This window comes from Epinephelus fuscoguttatus, linkage group LG20 (genome assembly GCF_011397635.1).
Source record: "Epinephelus fuscoguttatus linkage group LG20, E.fuscoguttatus.final_Chr_v1".
Classification (NCBI taxonomy): Eukaryota; Metazoa; Chordata; class Actinopteri; order Perciformes; family Serranidae; genus Epinephelus; species Epinephelus fuscoguttatus.
The window spans coordinates 17928868-17950292 of NC_064771.1; the positions used below are offsets into that span (position 1 = coordinate 17928868).

A 21425-nucleotide genomic window follows, 5' to 3' on the forward strand; every position below is an offset into this window, starting at 1 on the left:
TTTCGTGTCCTCCCCCACAGATGTAATGGTGTGGTCCAATGAACGAGTGATGTGTTGGGTGCAGTCTATCGGTCTCAAAGAGTTTGCAGACAACCTATTAGAAAGCGGCGTGCATGGGGCCCTCCTGGCGCTAGATGACACCTTCGACTACACCGACTTGGCCCTCCTCCTCCAGATACCCAATCAGAACACACAGGTACTCCACAGTACACCACCTTCATTGTCAAGTTGTAGACACAGAGCGCTTATCTTACAACAGAAATTCTCATTGCCAAACCTTCTGTTTGCCTTATGCCAAGATAATCCTAATCTTTAACTCTTGAATTATCTTAATTATGATCTTTAAACTCTGTTTGTCTATCTTCTGCAGGCGAGGCAGCTCCTAGAGAAGGAGTACAATGCTCTCATCTCCATGGGAACAGAGAGGAGGCCAGATGAGGTGCGACAAAGCGGAGTGTCAGTAGAAAATCAATCAAGATAATCACTCCTGCCAGGAGGCGGGAGTGTGTGTTGATTGTAACCACCCTGGCTACGATTATTTTACTTGACAACGGGGCCTTTGATCCAAACTTTTTTAATTTTTGCCCTTTGTTAAATACGTGTCATGACAAAGTAATTTCCTTTCAGTGGTAAAATAGCAGACTGAAATATCTCTCTTCCTTATAAAGAGAGGCTTTATGGCATCAGTGCATGTGCCACTGCTGCAAGTGGTTGGCATGCCAAAGCGGTTCAGCTGTGTTTACACCACTGCTAATTGCTTAGTTACAGCTTGTAGGACTAAAAACTGTGCGACTGTGATACATTGTCACAACAAAACCTGCTTTGTCAAATACTACTTTGTTAAACCCCACTAATGCATAATGAATAAGACCCTGAAATAGATATCCTCCACTGTGATTGCTGTTATTTTTAATCACTGGTGTTATTCCGCTGTCTCTGCAGGACGGCACGAAAACATTTACACGGTCACCATCATGGAGGAAGATGTTCCGAGAGAAGGACCTCCGCGGCGTGACCTCCGACTCCTCAGAAACGTTACCTGCCAACTTCCGTGCCTCCGCCATCTCGACCCCCTCCGTCACCCTGAGAAAAGTCCAGAGTGAAGGTGAGGAAATGCGGCTGAATGGGTGTGAAACGGTCAATGTATAGTGGTTTCTTCCTAACTAACAAACTTAGTCAAACATACCTAAATTAAAAATGTATTAGGCAGAAACACAGCAATAGACACTGCATGCACATTAATGTTACTTTAGCCTGATATAACTTGTTTATTTACACTTCACATAACTGTAAATAGTGACAATGATAGTCACTGAAATAAAATAAGAGAAAAAAAGAGCAAAAAAAAACTGGGGAAACAATTTTCTGCAAGGCAACACAAGAGACCATGCAATATTTTAGACCAGACCAGGGACAGGCAACCTGCAGCTCCAGAGCCACATGCAGCTCTTCTGACAACACATTCTCACTCTGACTTCGTCACATATTGACATTTGGTCATGTACCTTCCACGTTCAAATACGACTAAACCCTTGGTGTGTTGGTTGTTGAGATTTTTGGATGGCGTGTCAAGTTCTGCCTGTTACATGCATTGTCTTCTTTCAAAATACACTTCCGTTTTCACAGGAAATTTACCATTTGCATACAGACTCTAACGATGCCAATTGACATTGTTTTTCCTTCAACAATTAACACACGTGGTTGGGTTTAGGCAACAACAATAAATGGTTAGGTTAAGAAAAAAGAACAGGGTTTGGCTTTATAATCTGACACCCTGGACGAAGGTTGGTGTTTGTTGGACCCATCCACCACACCTCTACCCCACCCTAGTTGGACTTTTGTCGCCTTAACTGAAGTTCTTGTCCTGCCGTGTTTCCATCTGACGTCGTTGAGCGATATTAAACTGTAATGGTGTATGGCTGCATATCATTCCGGGAAAAAAAGGGACGGCTTTTTTTGTCAGTGTCTGACACGGCAAGTCACTACCCAAGCACCAGATTTTGACAACTTTTGGGTGAGACCGGGTTGTCGTAAAACTCACTTCATTGAAACAAAATTGAACTCACAAAAGCTGTCTTGGTTCATCCTTCTACTGTTTCAACAATCACAAACTCTGATTTGGTTGAAATAAACCCAGTTAGACATGAAAATATGCTGGCGCTATACATGCTAAAATTACTGTTTGTTTAAATGGAGTCTGGTGGAATTGGTGATGGCGATTTTGGAACTATAAACAGCTGCTTGTACCTCTCTCCAGTGGTTCCCTGTGGCTTTAAGAAATAATGTGTAAATCAATAGGTAATTTTTCTTATAATTATTTTGGTATTTTGGCCAAAAATGGCTCTTTTGATAGAAAAGATTAACGACCCCTGACCCAGTCACTGTCTAGTGTGCAAATCAATGGTAATTCTGCAGTAGCAGAATAAAATAGTTATTTGTTTTCCCTACAAACAAGCTGCTTTTTTATACAAAGTTGTGAAAATGATTTCCACAGGAAGCACATTGTGGCCTTTCAGAAGCAAAACCCACTATTCCCCCCAGCAGTTTGAGCTAAAGAAGCCTTTTGAATTAATCCAAACCACAGTTTATTCATTTTGATTTAACTTTTAAATGTTTTAGTGTTTTTTTTTAATTGAGTGTTTGTTTTGCGTGTTCTAGTTTGAACTACTGCACTGATTTAGGTCTGTATGTGTACTACGAGTATTAAGGAAAGGCATCAGTGGAAAAATGGGAAAGTAAGATTCTTTTTTATTTTGTTTTAAGATGAACTTTTAAGTCATAGTGTCAGGCATAAGACAAAATAAATCAGAGCAGGATGATTTTATTTTATTTTATTTTTTGAGAATCAAGACAAGAATAAAGTTGAAATTTAATTTTGAGAATAATGTCAAAATGTCAGGAATAAAATCAGCTCCACCGATCCATCAAATCATGTCTTGTGATACAGCATTTCCTCTCTGTATTACATGCAGGTGTAACCATAGATACCCCTGCATCTGTTGATTATCAGCTATTTCAAATTGCGCAAATGGAGCCACCTCTTCCAAGTTTATGTTGTTTTTTCTTTCTGAACAGATGCGGTTTTCCAAGCAATCTCTTGAAAGTCCTAATTGTTATTACTACACTGTGTTTATGTATTTAAAGAGAAAAGAGAATTTCCTGGTTACTAAAACTGGTTCTGAAGTTGCACTCAATATCAACAATTCATCTACAGAAGGCATTTTGCAAAGGCAGTCATTTGGGCCAGCGCTAGTTGTTTGATTTATTGTTTGTTTCTATCACCACATTCTTTATGATGCCCTTAAATTCATCAATGGATATAATCTTCCTCCTCTCAGTTTTTCCCTTATGCTTGGCCCTGGTGCTCTTCCGTAGTTTTTCTCATAGCTTCAGAATGAGTTTTGTTTACTGATTACTTCCCCCTCTCTGTCAGTAGGTCCGAGAGGAGAGTCGGGGTCCGTGAGAACATATTCCTGCTAAAAGATAAGCACACCAGGTGAGAAAAAGCATCCTCGCTCACGATTGTTTTTTACAGCTAAAAATAGCTTGTGTGAACACCAAATCAAAGATCTCATCTCAGCAGGAGCTCTCACAGTTTTTCTTTTCTTTTTTTTTCATTTTGTAGAGCCCCACCTCCATCCTAACCCAAGGGAATAAAATAAAAAAACACATTTTTGAGGAAAAAAAACACCTAAGGATCAAAATCAAAAATGGACACTAGAAGATGACCAACAACTTTCGAGCGAGACGTCTCGAAGAATCAAAGACACTGAGTGAATGCTTTCTGAAAAGATGAAAAAAAAACAAGGAGTGAATGTCTGTTTATCCATCTGTTACTCTCTCTATCTCTCTTTCTATCTCTCACTCTCTCGCTCTCTCTATCTCTCACCCCATCTTGATCCATAGTTGTGGCATGATGCTGTTTGATTCTGTAGAAAGTGGCCTGTAGAAAGTGACCATCGCCTATCGTGAATACATCCTCTGTTTTTTGAGTGTGAGATGGCAAATATTGACACAATGAATTTATAGTTTTTAAAAATTGGAAACTGCATTCCTTGTTCGGATCACGAGAAAGAGAACCCCGTCACACACCCTTTCAGGTGATCTTACTTTGATTTAGACTGATAGTAGAACATACTCTGGATAGTTAACATCACAACACGGTAGAGTTTGGGGAGAGGTAGGTTGAAAGGGAGAATATGGGTGTACGCAGGGGGGGAATTAAATGTATGTTCTTAAGCCATAACAGACATGAGATGCACAAATGTGAATAGGACGGACAATGAGACAATTAGCAAAGTGCTTTACGACAAAAATCCTGTTCAAAGTGGGGGATTTAAAAAAAAAAAAAAAAAAGAAGAGTTAAGCATTTGTGTTAATATGCATGCCAAAATCAACCATTTTAGAGTGAACGTCATGATATCAATCATCTAATGATGTGGAAGCTTGGGTCAGGACTTTGTAAAATGTGTGTATTTTATTTTTATCATTTTTTATGATAACTGCTATTGTATGTATGTATGTACAGTATGTATGTGTGTGTATTAAACTGTACGTTCATTTCATACTTAGTTTTAAGACTGACTGTAATTTCATTTTAGGTTGAAAAAGGAAATATGTTTTAAATTATGGACATTTAAGATATGCTACTTGTATGTGTACATTTTGAGAAAAAAAATTGTGTTATGATTTAAATTCATATTATTGGAGAGTAGTGATGATAATTGAATATAATATGATAATAATGATAATGATTGTAAAAGCTGTAATTAAAAAACATACCTGTAAAATGCTGCTGAAGGAGTTATTTGCAATCCCCCCCCCACACTGACAGAAGATCACAGGTAAGTGGCCATGACGGCGTGACAGTAAACAAAGGATCGCAAAACAGAGAAAAAAACAGCGTCTACAGCGTCAGTGGATTGCACTGTATATTGTTTATATGGGAGGTATAAAGGGGTTTATGGTAATAACAGTGGCCATCAGGTGCCCTTTTTACAATGTTTTTTTGTTTTTGGGGTGGGGGTCAGTTGCCCGGTTTGCCTTTCTGAACATTGCACCAAAAGTGATGATGGCACTGTGCTGGACCGTCATGTGCTGGAAGTTTACTAGTCCATCTACGTCCCAACCTGCACCTATGATCATAAGCCGAGTTACTGTTAGTGAGTTAGTGACGTGCAGTACAGCCGAGTTAGCGAGATGCAGTAACAGGACATGAGTGTTAGCAAAGGAGAGAGAGAGAGAGAGAGAGAGAGAGAGAGAAGGAGAGAAGGTGCTCGGTGTATTGTACGTAGGAGGTCGCCCGGCAGACTTGGCCTAAGTCAGCCTAACTAGGGGCTGGCACAAGGCAAGCCTGAGCCAGCCCTAACTATAAGCTTTATTAAAAAGAAAGTCTTAATTCTAAGCTCTGGGTAGTAACCAAAGAATGAGATTGAGGATACAAGCAGCAGAAATGAGTTTCCTCGTTGGGGTGGCTGGACTCAGCCTTAGAGATAGGGTGAGAAGCGCAGAGTTCCAGAAGGAGTTCGGAGTAGAGCTGCTGCTCCTTCGCGTCGAAAGGGGTCAGCTGAGGTGGTTCAGGTATCTGATTAGGATGACTCCAGGGCACCTCTTGTTAGAGGTATTCGGGCACGTCCCACTGGTATGATGCCCAGAGGCAGACCCAGAACAAACTGGAGGGATTACATATCTCATCTGGCCTGGGAACGCCTTGGGGTCCCCCAGGAGGAGCTGGAAAGTGTTGCTAGGGAGAGAGACATCTGGGGTGCTTTGCTTGGCCTGTTGCCCCTTCGACCTGGCCCCGGATAAGCGGATGAAAATGGATTGTTGGATGGGATGTGTAATTGGCATTCAAATGGTTATTTGGGGGTGAAGTATTGCTTGGGCACATTACAGTTAGACTGTGAAGTCAGGAGCACAACAAGGTAGGAAAAGGTCATCAAGGGGGAAACGTTAAGAATACTATGCCTCTATGAGGTTTCAGTTTAGGATTACTTTTTTTTTCTTTCATACAGAATTTACACCTTAATGTAAAAATTTAAAATGTACATATAAAGGACATGGTCTTTGTTTCCTTATAGTGACAGCCATTTATTATCTTTTAGCTGCATTATGGCAAAGAAATGGACACCCTAACATACAGTATACTGCAGCCCCAACATAGTATACAGCATGTTTTTGCTCAGTCAAGGGTAAACCAATCACCACAGGAGTGGAGATGAGCCAAAACAGGAAGAGGGAACCCCAGTGCTTCTTCGAAATCGCAAATGATATAAATAGCGCAGGCGTTTGTACACTAAACAGAATTAGGGATTTTTATTTTTTGTATTTGTTGTTTAGAAATTTGTTCAGTTGATATTTTGCAACCTACATTGATTTTAATGGGGACTGTTTTTATATTCAAACTTACCCATACCCATTCTCATTTACATCCTTAATATAAATACGTAGGAAGCCCAACAGTCTATTCAACTTAAAATATTCTGTCTTATAAGACAAGACATAGGTCTACATGTACACATAAAGATGATAGCGCTGGAGCTTCCTGTTAGATGGTGCTCATATATGGAGCCTTAGAGTAAACAGGGTAGCGCCATCTCCTGGCTGAGTTCCATCTTTAAAACTGCATCCCATATTTGTTCATCATAGGGGATTTAACTGTTATACAAGCTGAATCAAATCGTTTTTTTCAGTGTCAGTTCAGTTAAACTGTGGGGCGAGCATGAGGTACACACAACATGAACAAAACATAAACATGAAGGAATGTTTATCAGTGTTTTGGGCTGCCATTCTGTTTATACTTCACCTTTCACATCCGGAAACACGAGCAAGCTTCATTATCAAACACAAATGTAGTTTCATTTTTACATACAATCCATACAAAATAATGGTACCTCAATTCTTCCCCTGATGTCTGAACAGTTTGGAAGATTAAAGAAGATACACTTAGTGATATCTTGCATCACAGTGAAATATCACAAGGTGGTAGTTCTTGAGGAGAAAGTTAAGTTTCTTGGTAATGCACCATATTTCTTAACTCGTGACTTTACTGACGTACAGATTTTCTAGTGACCGCACAGCTGCAGTCACATAAACACTTGTCCTCTGCTTGTAAATCAGTTTCACCCACTGTTTCCCTCATTCTCTCCGTGAAACACACATATCAAGATAAGATAAACACCGTGAAACCCAGTCACTTCCACTTGTAACTGTTTATTATTTAGCAGATGACGCAGAGAGATGTGTTTGTGTGACATCTTCTGGCTGTTGTGAAATTTGTATATTTTTTAAGTTGAGGCCTGAATGGGAAAACATCCTGATGTAATTTAAAAGTGAACTGTCCTGTTGAAAAATGACAAAGCATAGTTACTGATATTTATCAGCGTAAACTCATAACAAGTCTTAATGAGGAAACTCATTCTAAAATATATGAAATAAAATTAAAAAGGTAAATGCAATGGAGGGATCTTGACATTGTTTGACATGAACCCTGACTAATACATATCTCAATTATTCAAATCAAATCCCCAAAAATGTATTTAATTAAAAAAGTACTGTTGTAATAGGATGAGAAAAAGTCTAATTCTACTTAATCCTTATGTATAATTAAGCAAGAAAATCAACTTTAATAAATTGCACAGACAAATGTAAAGGGTAGAAGATGTCAAAATCAAACTGAGACAGCAATGTATACAAAAAATTAACAGGTATTGGTAAACATATAGGAGGGGGCATTGTAAAGGGAAAATAATAAATAAATAAATAAAATTAACATAAATTAATAAATATATTTAAAATTGATAATTTATTTTTTAAAATAAATTAAAAAAGTAAAACAAATAAATACATTTTAAAATTAATAAAACATTTTTTTATGTCACATTTTCTGAATAAATTAATACCCATTTTTTGATATATTATGTTTGGCGCATTCATTTATTTATTATTTATTTGTTTATTTATTCTTGAGTTTGACAACCTTCTTCCTTGGAACAAATTAAGAATTAATAAATTAATTAATCTCGATGACTTCATAAATAGACATGTTATTAAACGTTCTAAAATAATATTAAAAATAAATATTACCATTATATTTATTATTTTTTGTTAGTCTGTCATTGTATTTATTTTTGCAATTTATTTTTAGTTATGAAAAATTAAATTGATTGATTTATGTTTAGATGTATGTATTTATGTTTTTATTATTTTAACAATTTTCCTTTGCATTTCTTTTTCCATATTTATTTCCCAAATCATATATTATTTATATTTATTCATTTATTTTATATTTATATTTATATTTTTGATTTTGGCAACTTCCATCCACCATATGCAATACATAATAAATATTATTCAGAGTTCTTTGAATGGTGCCAAATAACTTTCTAAAAGAATGTAAGCAATGGAAACATTACAGAATATACCATCATACTCCTTCCATGTGCTAGTTGGCTCGGATGAGTTTTATCCACCTGACTCTCACATGAATCCAAACACCCAACTTTACTGGCAAATGACAGGAAGAAGCCCAAACATAGTGTTTAAACACAGGTCTTCCTCCGAGCATTAAATCACGGTTTCATTTTGTAGAAATGTCTGACTCACACGTTCAGGAAGTTGGACCTCCTTCTCCAAACCCCTTTATAAGGACGCAGAACATGCTCCTGTTTAGAATTTTTGAAAAGTAACTGGCTTGTACAGAGCCGTATATTTCTAGGCTTTTTTTAGGCTATTTATTTTTATTTATTCTTTATTTATCTTCTTTTTCCAAATGTTTTTGTTTCCACACTCCTCTTTCTCATACCTGTCTCCTTTTCTCTTAATCATCCCACTGCCTTTCTCTCTATCATTCTATCTCACCGACTCCAACCCTCTATTATCCTTTGACAACCAAGTCAGAGAGGTACACCTCTACACAGGTATTTATATAATATATTTATTTGGAATATTTATGAGAGAATGCTGCTCTTCAGTATTTTTAAATTCTTCATTATGCTGATTTCTTTCTTCATGCTGCAGAAAATCACAGAAGAGGGATGTATCTGCAGATGAACCTGGATGGCAGAGTGTCAGGAAGTGATGCTCAGACACCTTACAGTGAGTATTTGGGAGATAAATCAGAGTGTGTTTTTCAAACACAACCACGGTGGGTCGTTTAAGGCCCAGAGAATAAATGGAAACCAACAGGAGACTTATAAAGAAGACACATCTATTTCTGTTTCTCTGTCTGCAGGTGTGCTGGAGCTGAAATCAGTTAAACCAGGCCACATAGCCATCAAGGGACAGTCATCATCTCTGTTTCTCTGCATGGACAGTGAAGGCCGTTTGAGGGGCCAGGTACAGTAAGCCCAAAAATCTTTATTTTCCCATGCTCTCCCTCCTTCCTGTCGTTCGCTGACAGTTTACATCTGTCTTCCGTTTCAGGGCCAATACTCAGATGCTGACTGCGCCTTCAGAGAACTGCTGCTGGCAGACGGATACACCCGCTTCCTATCTTCGTACCACAGATTTCCTGTGTCTCTTGCATCAAGACATTCCCCAGATCGACACTCAGTCCCCTTTACTCGATTCCTACCGCTTAGGAATACTCTGACAGTGGAGAGTGTGTCTGAACAGCCACCAAATGACCAGAGATATTTCAACATGGACTCTGATGATCTTCTTGGAATGGGTCTTAATATGGTCAGTCCTCAGTTGTCAGTGGACAAGTAAAGGAAATGAACAGATGTATAACTGTAATGCACATTGCAGAAATGTATTTATTGACCATTGACTTGATTTTGTTGTGAAATGAGTAGCTTTTGGTTCTTAATATGTTTCCATGGTAGCATTATTATTAAGTTATTTATTTATTGTGTGTCTGGTGTCTTTCTAATGGTTATTTAAAGACTGAATAATAAATTATGAGATTTTGAGTGCATGTTTGTGTCTGAGTAATTTGTAATACTCTAGTGTATTTATAAGGCAAGAGAGAGGTTCTGAATGAAAATAAACACGATATAAATTTCACATTTGTTTGTCTGTGTGAGTGTTACAGCAATGTCACGAAACAATTAAACAAAGCGAGAAGGATCAATTTACAGAATAAGAATGAAAGATATTGTGGCCAATGATCACACAGCTCACATGCTGGAGAAGAGGAAGTTGGCTGAAAATTGTGAGAGCTGGAGCGCTCTCTGGTGGACAAATAAATAATGATGGAAAGTAGGCCAAGCTCTGAACTTGTCTTAGTTTATGGGCTCTGGTGATCATTTCAGGCTTGTGAGCAGGGAGTCTATGATACCATTTCTCAGATGCCTTATTATAAATGAATGGTATTTGGTATGAGATTTTTACAGGCCTAGACATTTAGAAGATTTTTCTAACTCTCGCTGCAGTTATCATTTTTTTTTAACTTTAACTTTAGTACCACAGGGAAAAAATAAAGTTATTTGCCGTTCTTTGTTATTATTCTCATGTGGAAGTTTTTAACTTGCAAAACCAAGACAGGTGGAAAACTGCAAAACAACATCAGCTTCTAAATTTGGTTGGCATTCCCGGTTTATTTCTTGACTGTCAGGACCACTTTAAACATCTAAATTTTCAGGGTGCCCAGTAGCTCAGTGGGTAGAGCAGGCACCCATGTGCAATTCCAGCCTGCCTTGCAACATGTCATCCCCTCTCTCTCTCCCCCTTCACACTCAACTTGTCCTGTCATTAAAGCCCAGAAGAAAAGATCTAAAAAAAAAAAAATAAGAATAGATATTGCACTATTAGAGAAAAGGGCGTAGGTTCAGTGTTAACAATGTAAAAATAATGGTGTCAAAATAAAAGAAAGGATGGCAGAAAAGATGCCCACACACCAATACAACTGTGCTGGATAGCCACAAAAAACGTTTAACAGGCTGAGATCAATGAAAAAAAAGAAAGACTTTATTTAGAACATCCGTGCATGAAAAAGGGTGTTAAAAGTGCAAAAAAAAGTGGATAAAAACACCAGCAAACATTTCAGTCCTTGACTATCATCAGTGCTTAGCACTGAGCAGAGCCCGGTCTCACTCCAAAGTTGTCAGAGTTGCCAGCGTCAGAAACCAACAAAAAAGGCGTCCTTTATAGTTTATAGCTTCCCTTTTTATAGTTTAATGGCACCTGGCGGCGTCAGGGGGAAAGCAGCGGGACAAGGACAAAAGCTAAGGCAGCAAATATATCAGAATGGGGTGGGTGGCAGGGGACGTGGATGGGTCCAGCAAACACCGACCCTTACCCGAGTGAGTTGTGTTTGCGTCGTGAGCCCTATTCTTTTTTCCTAAACGTAACCAAGTGCTTTTGTTGTCTAAACCCAACCATGTGTTTGTTGTTGAAGGGAAAAAAATGTTGATTTTCCATGTTATACAGATGTAGTGCATTTATTTTGAAAGAGACAGTATGTAAACATTGAATTTTCTGTGAAAATGGAAGCGTATCTTGAAAGAAGACAATGCATGTAACAGGCAGAACTTGACATGGTATCCCAGAACGTCAACAACCACCTAGGGTACCTTTCACGTCATATGTGGATGTGGAAAGTCCAAGCACATCAATATGTGTCAAGGTCAGTGTTGGGTAAGGGTTACTTTAAAAGTAATCAAAGTATGTTACTGCGTTACTTTCTAAAAAAGTCGCCAGTTACTTTAATGCGTTACTCCCTGAGTAAAATAACACAATTACTTTAAAAGTACTTCCAACGTTACTCCCTGAGAAAAGTAACTCAAGCACTTTTAAAGTACTTTTGAGTATTCTACATTTCCTATTGGGCAATGGACCACAGGGCGCTAAGCCTACATTTTTTTGTCTCCAAAATTAAAGTTATGGACCACTTGCCCTTCACTGAGATCCAATTCTCCCATCACAGCCATCACTTTGACCAGTAGAAACACAGAACGATCTGCTGTAGACAACTGTAGCTATGACAACAACACCCCAGCATTTTTAATATTTCCTCTAGGGATGTTACCACACAGAGTAAAAGAGGGAAATGATGGTGTGAAACAGCAGAGGCACTTTGTCAACCCGCTGAGTTAACGTTCCTGTCATTAGCATCAAGCTAGCAAACAATGGTACATCCTCACGGTCGGACATAAAGTAATAACATTAACAAATAGCGGCGGGGCTTTTACTCACCACAACTGCAGAGGCTCCCAGCTTCATTTGAAACAAACTACATCATAGATGGCCCGTTATTTATTAATCCCTCTGTGTGTGCATATATTTACTTTTTATCCGCTCCGTTGTCTTTGTAAAGTTAACATATCGCACCGTCATTTCAAACTCAACACTTGTTTCAAATTAAAAGCCCCTTATAACCTCGGCTAGAGAATCCCTCCATTTTCTAAATAGACTTTTATTCTGAAACATTTGTCAGAACTTCCTGTGGAAGATACAGTAGCTTGACAGTTTACATACAGCGCTTGAAATGTAGCTCCTGCCATCTGCTGACGCTTTTAGGTGACTACAACAACATGTCGGCTGGCACATGAACAGACACAGTTCTGGCAGTGACTCAAATAACAGTGAAAGTAATAAAAACAGGACAAGAATAACCCGATGACATCACACACACCGTGAAAGACGACCGGGGATAATTGGTGAGTACCAGCTGTAGCGTGTACCAGGCATAATGCAAGTCCTGAGTCTGAAATATGTCTGTCAGCGAGTCCTACTCCACCTATTTAGACTCCACCTATTTATACAACGGCAGCATTTCTTCGACCACATAGCGAGCCACAAGCTCCGTGGCTTCTTTCAGACTGATAGGTTTAACGTTATCTCCGTTATTAGAACCAAACGACAGCCGTTGCTGTTTCGGAGCTGAAGGACCAGCGTTCTAAAAGTAACGGAACTGCAAAAACTAATCAAAGTACTCTAACGTGTTACTTTGGAACACATTATACCCAACTCTGGTCAAGGTCAGAGTGAGAATGTGTTGCTGAGCACTGATGATGGTCAAGGACTGAAATGTTTCCTACTGTTTTATCTCCTCTGCTGTCCGTTCTTGGTTGTCCATTGTACCTATGTACCCAAGATAAACTTTTTTGTTGCCCTATGTAGGTGTAGTTTCACAGAAGCCCTAGGACTTTGCAGTCAAAATAAAAGTCCTCCGCTACTTTGCTGAACGTGTTCACATTATTGAGGAGAATGTCTTCCCTGTGTCCCCCTGCACCCCTGCATACATATATAGAGGGAGTGTTAAAATCAACATTATGTTTAATGTTACCATCTAAGAGTGTTAAATTAACATCAATAAAACAAACACATCAGTGGCGGTGCTTGCAATAGCAAAGCTACATTAGTTCACATACCTTCCATGGATCATCACTGTGCTAGAAAGTCTTATGTGTTCCAGTGAAATTGAGAACAGCGTTAGAGCAGCTTAGTGGCTGTGGTAAAGGTCGTTCATACAAAAGGGAAAGACAGATTGCATCTGGCAGACCTCAGCGACAAATGTTGATCCTAGGGATACAGTAGGCTAAGTGGTGACAGATTAAGTATGATTTTGTTTCTTGAGTTTGTTACATTTCATTTCCTAACATAACACTGCTATACCTACTAGGCAAATATTATTTTTTCAGTGGCACCAGCACCTTTTCTTTAAATAATTGCTCTATACCACAGGCAACCATAAATAACACTTCTTTTAAGAAAGTTAACAAAATAAAATCTTTATTAAAAACACTGAGAGCATATTTGAGCAGGTAAATACAGAACTTCTGCAATCAAAACGTTCCCCTTTAACACAAATGGGTCACACCGTGTCACTGAGTAATGCGACAGTGTTGTGTTACAGCAATAAAGGTCACGTCAGTCGCTTCAGGTCACATGAGCCAAATCTACACAAATGTGAACTTTGTACATTACCTACAGGAGAATGTTGAGAATGTGGGGTTGGTTGACGAGGGAATCTCGATCTGTCCGTGGCGACAGCTCTGCTGGTGTTTGGTTGAGTTTTGGTGACGTCTATATTGTCGATAATCTATCTGTTTCCACTTCAAACATTAAGCCAAAAAGTGACATCAAAGTGACTAAGACATCATAGTTTTAAGGCACAGAAAGGACATTCAGAAAGTCATTTTAAAACACAAAGCTGATAGCATTAATAAATAACAGCTCATACTATATTTATATCAAGACCCTGAGAATGTTAAACTCACTCAGTCTTTTTTTTTTGTGGCTTTTTTAAAGCTATATTATACAAAAGTTGCCTTTCAGTGACATTTGGCTGGCAAGTGCTGTCATAAATACCTTTAAATGAACAACAAAAGGCAGTTTTATTTTCCAGTTTCCTTTTTTCTCATTTCATTCATTGTGTTTCATTCTGATTTTTTGTTCACTTCCGACTGTGTCTTTATTGAAAGCTACAAAACAACACTCACCCTCCCTACACTTGAGTAACCAATGGTTCCCTCAGATACATGTTTCCTCCTCTGAACTCTGGGCTTTGCCCTGTACACAGTCCGGCCAGCAAGGTCCCATTCAAAGGGTTGCAGATACCTTCAATGGCATAATAATCTCCCTCCGGATCTCTATCACCTTCCTCTATTTCCTCCCCTTCTGGCCCCTCCTCCTCCCAAAGACTCGTCTGGACGTGTTTGTACTCGGTATGATCCTCACATTCAGTCTCCCGATGGTAGAAGTAGCTAAAATTGGACACTATGACAGGCACTGGCAGCGAGATGGTGAGCACGCCAGCAATGGCACACATCGAGCCAACCATCTTACCCCACACTGTTTCTGGGTACATGTCACCATAGCCCACTGTGGTCATGGTGACAACTGCCCACCAGAAGGCGTGTGGTATGCTAATGAAGTCGGTGTCAGTGTGATCAGCCTCGGCAAAGTAGATGGCGCTGGAGAAGAGGATTACGCCAATAAACAGGAAGAAGATCAGCAGGCCCAGCTCGCGCATGCTAGCCCTCAGTGTCTGACCCAGGATCTGGAGGCCCTTGGAGTGACGAGACAACTTGAAGATCCTGAACACCCTCACTAACCTGATGACTCTGATGATGGCCAAGGATGTGGCTGGAGAGGCGTCATTGTCCTTGGCCAGCTCCGTTCCCAATGTGACAAAATAGGGCAGGATAGCACTGAAATCGATGAAGTTCATGACATCCTTGAAGAAGTGCGGTTTGCTGGGACAGCAAGCAAAGCGCATGAGGAGCTCAAAGGAGAACCAGCATATACAGATGGTCTCCACCATGAAGAAGGGGTCTTGGAAAGCACTGTTTGGAGGAGGCATGTTCTCAGAAACATTCTTTGCCTGGGAGTGGTACCTGTAATAATATTCCTGACATAAAAGAGACAGGACAGACAGGAAAGACAGAAAACATGCTAATTAAGTATGAAAATACACAATTAGACTTGTCACTTTGCTAACTGTTCAAGCCCAGTTGCCAGGAGAATGTGTTGGTATTGTATGTTTCTGCAAACCACGTGTTACATGTTACATTTGTACATTTTATATGTATCATGTCAAAGTTTTGAAAGTGATATATTTCTGATCGCATGTATGAGCTGACATCAGGATGTGGAGGAAGTGGTGGATGGTGTGACAGCAAGATGAGATGGCTGCCAGACTGTAGACCATTGTTCCAGATGGACAAACAATAAAACCAGGTGTTTCTTAGCAAGACAAAGGCAGCAATTCCAGCCATGATTGTGGCACCAACACTGTATTTCAAGCCAAAACATGATCTTTTCCTAACCATAACCAAGTGTTATTTGTTTCTACACATAACCACAGCATTAAAGAAACATAAAGTTATGTATAAATGTTACACAGGCAGAAATGTACAATGCCAACATTCATTTATCCGCTTGGATCTTTAAACTATAAATAATTAACCAAACTGAAGGGACTAGTTGGATTTGGGGGAGTATGTCTATTTGCTTTCTTGACCAGAGTTGAAAAGATGAAAACCATCACTTTTAAGTCTGTACAGTTGTTATAAAGCTAAAATCAGCAGACGGTTAGCTTAGCTTAGCTTAGCTTAGCTTAGCACAAAGATTGGAAAGAAGGGTAAACAGCTCGCCTGGTTCTTTTCAAAAGTAACAAAATCCACCTACGAGTAGCTGTATAGCTCACTTATTAGGACATTATAATAAGTGTGAAAACAACACATACAAAAACTGAGCAACATTTCTTGCTTGGAATCGTCTGGCACATGACCCTCTGTAAAACTGTGAATTTACATCGTTTATGCTTCAGTTTTTGTATAGATTTTTTGTCAAAAACTAGAATTCCTGCCTTCACAAACCTGTCAACTCGCAGTTACAGTTTACATCCATGTCTGTGAAAACATGGATGCTTCAAACCCATCTTCAAGAATCAGCACAGTTTCAAGGTGGGCTCCTAATATTAGCGTCACCAATTCAGTAACGGACCAAATATCTGTCTGTCTGTTAGATATGACGTTGAGTAATGGCCAGAAAATTGGTGTTCACAAGAATGAGACAGACGCAAGGCCACAGTAACCTTGACCTTTGACCACCAAACTCCAATCAATTCATCCTAATCACAAGTGGACCTTTGAGCCAAATTTGAAAATATTCCCTCAAGGTGTTCTTGAGATATTGCACACAAGAATCGGATTGATGGATGGATGGATGGAGAGACGAACGGACAACCTTTAAACATAATGCCTCTGGGCACAGCTATCGCCAATGTGGAGGCATAAAAATAGATATAAAGTGTTAATTAGTGAGCTTAGAAGTGCTGGTAGCTGAATTATGTTACCTTTTGGCAGAGCCAAGCTGGCTGCTTCCTTGCCTTACCAGTCTTTATGCTAAGCTAGGCTAACCAGCTAGTGGATTCAGCTACACGTATAGGCATGAGAGTGGTATATATATTCTCATCTGACTGTTTATCGATATGTCAAATTGTTCCTTTAAATGTAGGCTGTCGTATTATTATTATATGTCAAACTGCTGCAGAGATACTGTTTTCATGTAACTGTAATAAACTACATTGACACTTGTCCACCAACTCATTGGTTCTCACTTTCGACACCATCATAAAAGCGTTTGACATCTGTGGCTTTACATTTCAGTCATAGCTCTCACTATCTCTTTTTCAGTCCACCTGTCTTTCCTTCCTCCGTGTCTGTTATTAGCATTACACTCAAGCCTTGGACCGTGGCTGTTTGAAACATCTTACACTTAACATCAAATTAAAGGTGTGAAAACGGATGATACGGATATACCAGGATCAGCTTAGTAATGCCGTAATGGGCTGTGTATAATATATAAAGTTTCAGTGTAGTTTAAATAAACCTAGAGTATTCCTTGTGACTTTCGGTAGCCAGTCGGTGACAGTGTTTATTGCTAAAGGTGGACATCTATGTGTTGATCTGCTCCAAGGGCTCTCCTAAGACTAAATATAACCCCGTGAGATCTCCGAAGAGAAACACGAGAACGTCTCCTCGTCCATCTCCGCCTTGGCTGCTATCCCGTCTCTGTGGCCTCTGCAGCCATACAACATTGGCAATGCAGCTCAGTGGGTCTGTCACTGACTTGGACTGGAGTATGTTACAGTAGTTTCCTGGCAGCTCCCTTGTGCAAAGGCAGGCCTGGCCTAGCACAGCAGTCCTGGAAGAATGTGTTAACATGACCCAGCGTACACTTCTCATCCTGCAAGACCTTTCAGTCTCCGGTTCTAATCCACCGAAAGGCTTTATTGGCTCACCTTTGCCTATGTGTTCGGTCACTTGTGTGACCTTTTATTAACACACCTAACTGTCTCCTGACCCTGTCTTTCTTTTTATTTGTACTCCAGGCCCCCACCCATTGCTCCCTGTACCCTTTAGTGCTTCCTGAATCCATGTGTATCAGATTTAACAGTCGACTAAAATAATCACACCATAAGCTTCCCTCAGTCTCTCTCACCCTCTCTATCTGGTCTGCTTCCAGACATATTGAAAAATTGTTGTGTCCATGTCAGTATTTTTCCTCTTAACACATACTGTAGTACTCACCATGTGTTTACCTAAACACCTGCTTCCCATGATATCATGTTTCCGCTTGACCCAGGGAGCCAACACTTTCAAAACTTTAAACCCAGGAGGTTCGATATGGGCTTTTAGTGTCTCTGCTTTAGCACGTGGCATTAATCAGTTGGTGTGATACTGAACATAGAGTCATGATATAAAAATATGAAATAGATTTAATGGTGGTCATCTTTCAAGAGAGACTGATAACATTATATTCTCTCATGTCCAAGCCCGACCTACCCCACCTATACTAGTTTCCTTTGTTGATATGATTCCCATTTTTATACTGGTGACATTACTACGTAAGTATTGCATTTATTAAAAAAATTAGACACTTTATCCCATGATCACAAGAAAAAAATGATCTCATACTTAGGAAAAAAAGCTGGAAATGCATTGATTTAAGCATCCTCCAACAGATCAAACTGGGCTTTCCACCTGAACAATCCTACTAACTTGAGAACCCTGAGCAGTGTTGACATACTAATGTTAATTTAGTAAAATAAAATGTCCCAGTGGCTCATACCAAGAAGGGCATAAAAGCAGTTTAAATGTGACAGCACCACTATTGCCCACTGTCTAATCCTGTAGCCTAGGTTAGTAACCATTGATAATGTAAGACGAGATTTATTTTCGTGAGGACATATCCAGTAGATTGTCTCTTCTCATTATTTTGCATCTACATAATTTAATGTTAACTACATTCATATATTGTTTACACATTTTATTTTGCTCTTTATGTTAAATTTGGAACTATTTAATATCGTGCGCCTTACATGCAGACAAGGAGAGTTATGATTAAGATTGGCAGAGTGAGATATATATATATATATATATATATATATATATACAGCCCTATCGATATTTAATTCAGTAACTAGTAAGTTTATAGCTAAGGATTGGAAGAGAAACCTGACGTACAATAGCTACCTCAACATTTTTCATAATGAGAAAGTAACTCATAATTGCGAGATCAGGTGTCTAATTTTTTTCTCTTGTGAAGGTCTATGCAATGTGCTTCTGTATAAATCCTCTCAAGGTAGGTCTTATTTGTCTAAATGGAGGATACTGCACACCATTTACCCCCAAAATCCACCTAACCTTCACTGCTGGGACCGGACGTCAATATGCCGTCAAAACAAGGACAGACTCTTACATTGGACAGATGTAATGAAATTTAGGTTAATGGTACTTTAAATGTCTAATGGAATTGGAATTGGTTGATGGGTTTGCTCTCAATACCTCATGTATATTTTTTGACACTTGGGAGACACTGGATTTTGGTCAATCAACAACACAACTTAAACCAACAAAATATCCATATCATCTGTCGTCAGTATTCTACATTAACTTGATGTAGATGTCCTGACACTGAATTTTGGTCATCTGACCTCACAATTTAAATTCAACAAAATATCAACACCTAACGCCATTGGAGGCCAGCTGGGTTTGGACATTTGGAATCCCTAAGAAATTTGCAATCCTCCATCCCTGACACTTCTTTATACTATTCTGCCTCCTAGACACATGCTATAATCACATCTCCTACCTCTCGTATCTCTTTCTCAGACCTGAAGTCGGGCAGTGTCTCCAGGCAGAAGATGAGGATGGACACCACAATGACCATGACACTGATGATGGCTATGATACGTGCGCCGGATGAGGACTCAGGGTGCTCAAACAGCATCCACAATCTCCTCTGGATATTGTTCGATGGCAGCGGCCTCTCCTCTTCTTTTGGAAAACCCTCGTCCTCCTTGAAGCGATTCATGATGTCCTCTCCCAGCTCATAGAATATCAGCTCGTCCATGAAAATGTCCAGTGGTATGTTCGCGGGCCTCCGAAGCCTCCCGCCTGATTGGTAAAAGTACAAAATGGCATCAAAGCAGGCACGATTTCGGTCCAGGAAGAGCTCGTTTCGAAGTGGGTCAAAGTACCGCGACCTCCGCCTGGGGTCACCGAGCATGGAGTCAGGGAATTGGGCTAAGGTGCGGAGCTGAGTTTCGTAACGCATCCCTGAGACATTGATGGCCAGTCTTTCACTCAGCGCCCATCCACTCCTCCATAGAGACCCAGAACGCCGGCTCTCTTTCTTCTTCTCCTTCTCGTTCCCTTTATTCTCCTTCTCTCCTTTTTCCTCACAGTTGAGCTGGTTCTTTAGCTGTTTACCACTCTCCCCATCACTCTCTTTCCCTCTGCTTCCTCTTTCGTCTTCCTGTGGGTCACTGCTGTCCATTACTGTGTGTATCCCAGGCCAGGGAACGCTGCAAACCGCTCTCCTGAGAATTCGTAGAACAACTGGACTTAAGAGCAAACCCTGTCTGAAACCAGAGTGATAGCTCCATCAGTGGATTGTGTTTCAATCGACAAGCATTACAGGTGACATAAGAAGCAAACGTCTGTAGGGGAGATACTGTAGCAGAGACTGTATTTGCAAAAGATTCTTTTAAATGTTATTTATTTTACTTCTTTTCAAAGGTAGATAAAAAAGAGAAACAACAAGCAAAGTTAGTACCCAGTTAGCGAGATGAAAGCATGTACTCACTAAGTGTAAAACAGCTGCTGACAGAGACTAGTGACAGGATGAAAAATCACATTGTTTGTCTTCTGTTTGTCATCGTGTTGCCTGTCTTTCTCTCTGTCATCATGTCCGTCTATCATACGCACAAAGTTCTTGTCCGCCTGCCTCTCTGACCAGCTTGTACACAAACTGTGCTTCCAGTTGTTTGCTCAGGGAACATCCGCGATCTTCTCCCGTCCCCTTGGTGCCTCGCGTTGTCTGTCTTGAAATTTTTTGGGAATGCTGTCCTGTTGAAATTCAATCTCTGCTAGATCCCTCCAACCCCTCCCTGTCCTTTCCCTCCATTTCAGCTATGAGGCAAGACAACCTTCAACCTTCCTATCAAATGTCACCTCTGCCTGGCACCGCACAGTGTTACCCCCTCTAACAAGCATGGTACTCTGACTGACAGAGGTCCCTCACTCTTCCGCATTGACTCGTATTTGATTTAAAAACAAAAAACAGTGGAACTCTACGGTGATAATCATGGAAAAAAACATACATGACAAATAGTCTATTCTTTTCCTGATAAGCATTTCATTGTTTGTTTTAATTTTTTTTTCTATTGTTATGAGGGATTTGGCATATGTTGGTTTTAAATATCTTGCAGAAGCCATTTTTCTTGCGCTTTTAGATTTATATAAACTATAATTCATGATATACTTTGTGTTATCCTGACTAAGACTATCTCAAACCCATGATAACATTGCACCACTTTAAGACAATTCAAGACAGGGCTTCCAGTTATGTTCACAGAATGTTTTAAGTATAAGACATGAACTTGTTGGAAATTGTTTGCTGTTGGAAAGCAAGTTAGCAATTAAATTAAAGTTGCAAACTTATCACTGCACAAAAAGCAAGCTTGT

General features: G+C 39.6%; 3 protein-coding genes across 6 annotated transcripts in view; 2 read left to right on the plus strand and 1 right to left on the minus strand.

Moving 5' to 3' along the window:
* Positions 1–4359, plus strand: part of LOC125880902 (liprin-alpha-3-like) — a 37264-nt gene extending 32905 nt beyond the window's left edge. For 3 of the 4 annotated variants that reach the window (XM_049563722.1, XM_049563724.1, XM_049563725.1), the window contains 5 exons: positions 21–196; positions 371–439; positions 943–1105; positions 3434–3496; positions 3626–4359. In XM_049563722.1, coding sequence (XP_049419679.1) covers positions 21–196; positions 371–439; positions 943–1105; positions 3434–3480 — 455 coding nt within the window. In that variant the 3' untranslated portion in view covers positions 3481–3496; positions 3626–4359. The remainder of the gene's footprint in view (positions 1–20; positions 197–370; positions 440–942; positions 1106–3433; positions 3497–3625) is intronic. The other variant, XM_049563723.1, reaches the window with a different exon arrangement.
* Positions 4360–8721: 4362 nt separating this feature from the next.
* LOC125881262 (fibroblast growth factor 21-like) lies at positions 8722–9711 on the plus strand. The gene is made up of 4 exons (XM_049564351.1): positions 8722–8918; positions 9019–9096; positions 9233–9336; positions 9424–9711. Exons 1-4 carry the CDS (start codon positions 8771–8773, stop codon positions 9709–9711), a joined length of 618 nt encoding a protein of 205 aa, XP_049420308.1. The 5' UTR covers positions 8722–8770.
* Positions 9712–13660: 3949 nt separating this feature from the next.
* LOC125881261 (potassium voltage-gated channel subfamily A member 7-like) lies at positions 13661–21289 on the minus strand. The gene is made up of 3 exons (XM_049564350.1): positions 20545–21289; positions 19549–20320; positions 13661–15298 (listed from the first exon to the last, which is right to left on the minus strand). The coding sequence occupies exons 2-3, from the start codon at positions 20233–20235 to the stop codon at positions 14393–14395; spliced, it is 1593 nt and encodes a 530-aa protein (XP_049420307.1). The 5' UTR covers positions 20236–20320; positions 20545–21289; the 3' UTR covers positions 13661–14392.
* Between the last annotated feature and the right edge of the window lie 136 nt (positions 21290–21425).